The sequence below is a fragment of the Malurus melanocephalus genome, unplaced genomic scaffold, assembly GCF_030028575.1.
Source record: "Malurus melanocephalus ecotype Western Australia unplaced genomic scaffold, MMel_1.1 scaffold_1046, whole genome shotgun sequence".
In the NCBI taxonomy this organism is placed as follows: domain Eukaryota; kingdom Metazoa; phylum Chordata; class Aves; order Passeriformes; family Maluridae; genus Malurus; species Malurus melanocephalus.
Window position 1 is genome coordinate 29,839 of NW_026624278.1, and position 1,227 is coordinate 31,065.

Here is a 1,227-nt window from a genome sequence, read left to right on the forward strand (position 1 = left end):
CCCCTCCGGGCCGGGGTCGCTGCTCGGGGGGGTTGCCCTGGATCCCCCCGGGCCGGGGTCGCTGCTCGGGGGTCACACGGACCGGACATGCACGGAGGAAACCCTAACGGGGAACGGGAGAACGGGAACGGCCCGGGCTGAGCGGGGAACGGGAAATGCGGGCTGGGGGCGAGCGCTGCTCTGCGGCCCCAAAGCCACCCCGCGGCCACCACGGGGACAACCGAGGGTGCAGGGTGACACAGGTGACACCGAGATGAGCTGTCCCTTCCCCTCCGCAGCCAGGGCGGGCAGGGTGAGCTCCTCCAGGTGCCACCAGCTCTGTGCCACCGCAGGGACAGCCCRGGCTGTGACCCGGCTCTTCCCTCCACCTGATCCTCCGATTTTGGGGGGTTTGTAGCAGGAAAAGGTCCGGAAAAAAAAAATAAAATAAAACCGCGGGCAGGAGGAGCAGACTCTGCCCTTTGGGGTTGAGCTCTGTGGGGAGGGGGACAGGGGACATCCCTGCTGTCCCTCCAGGGTGGGCATGGGTGGCTCTGAGCCCCAGGGACAGCCCCGAGCCCCGGGCAGAGCTCAGCACCCGCCCCGCAGGGCTGCCTTAGTGTTCCGTGGGGGTTTTAGTGTTGCTGTGCCTCAGTTTCCCTGCCCGCTGGGGATACCTGAGGACGGGGGGGTGGCGGTCACTGGGGTGGGGTTGTGACCTCTCGGATGTGTCCCAGGACATGTCCCAGCTGTCCCACCTGGCTCATCGGTTGCTGGACCCAAAGGAAATGCGGGAAGAGAGGAGGGGACGGGGCTGGGAGGGCGCGAAGTACCGAAGTTCAAGCACCAGAAGGACAAAAAAAAAACCCAAAAAACCGGAAAAAAAAATAAAAACCCCAAAAGGAAAATAACCAATTTCACGGAGGGGAAAGGGCCGTGGGGGGGACCCTTCTGGTTTGTTCCCTGGTGGCGCCTGGCCCCGAGGTGACGCGGGGAGGGCGGGAATGGAGCCGGGGACGCTCGGGGCCGTTTCACTGAGGTAGCGGGACCAGCACTTCCACGTAGTTGAGCGGGAAGAAGCCGGACTGGCCGTGGATCATCCCCTCGTACCAGTTCTCGTCGATCTGGTTGGTCAGGGTGATGATGTCGCCCTCCTTGAAGCCCAGCTCGCCGTCGTTCTCGGGCTCGAAGTCGTACAGGGCTTTGCAGCAGGGCTGGTCCAGGGGGGCTGTGGGGACAGCGGGGAGG

General features: G+C 64.5%; 1 protein-coding gene across 2 annotated transcripts in view; it reads right to left on the bottom strand.

Annotated features, from left to right (window-relative positions):
- Nucleotides 1–6: 6 nt before the first annotated feature.
- The window catches only part of SH3GL1 (SH3 domain containing GRB2 like 1, endophilin A2), a 27,302-nt gene continuing 26,081 nt past the window's right edge, over nt 7–1,227 (bottom strand). For both annotated transcript variants that reach the window (XM_057386754.1, XM_057386753.1), the window contains one exon: nt 7–1,207. In XM_057386754.1, the coding sequence (XP_057242737.1) occupies nt 1,011–1,207 (197 nt within the window). In that variant the 3' untranslated portion in view covers nt 7–1,010. The remainder of the gene's footprint in view (nt 1,208–1,227) is intronic.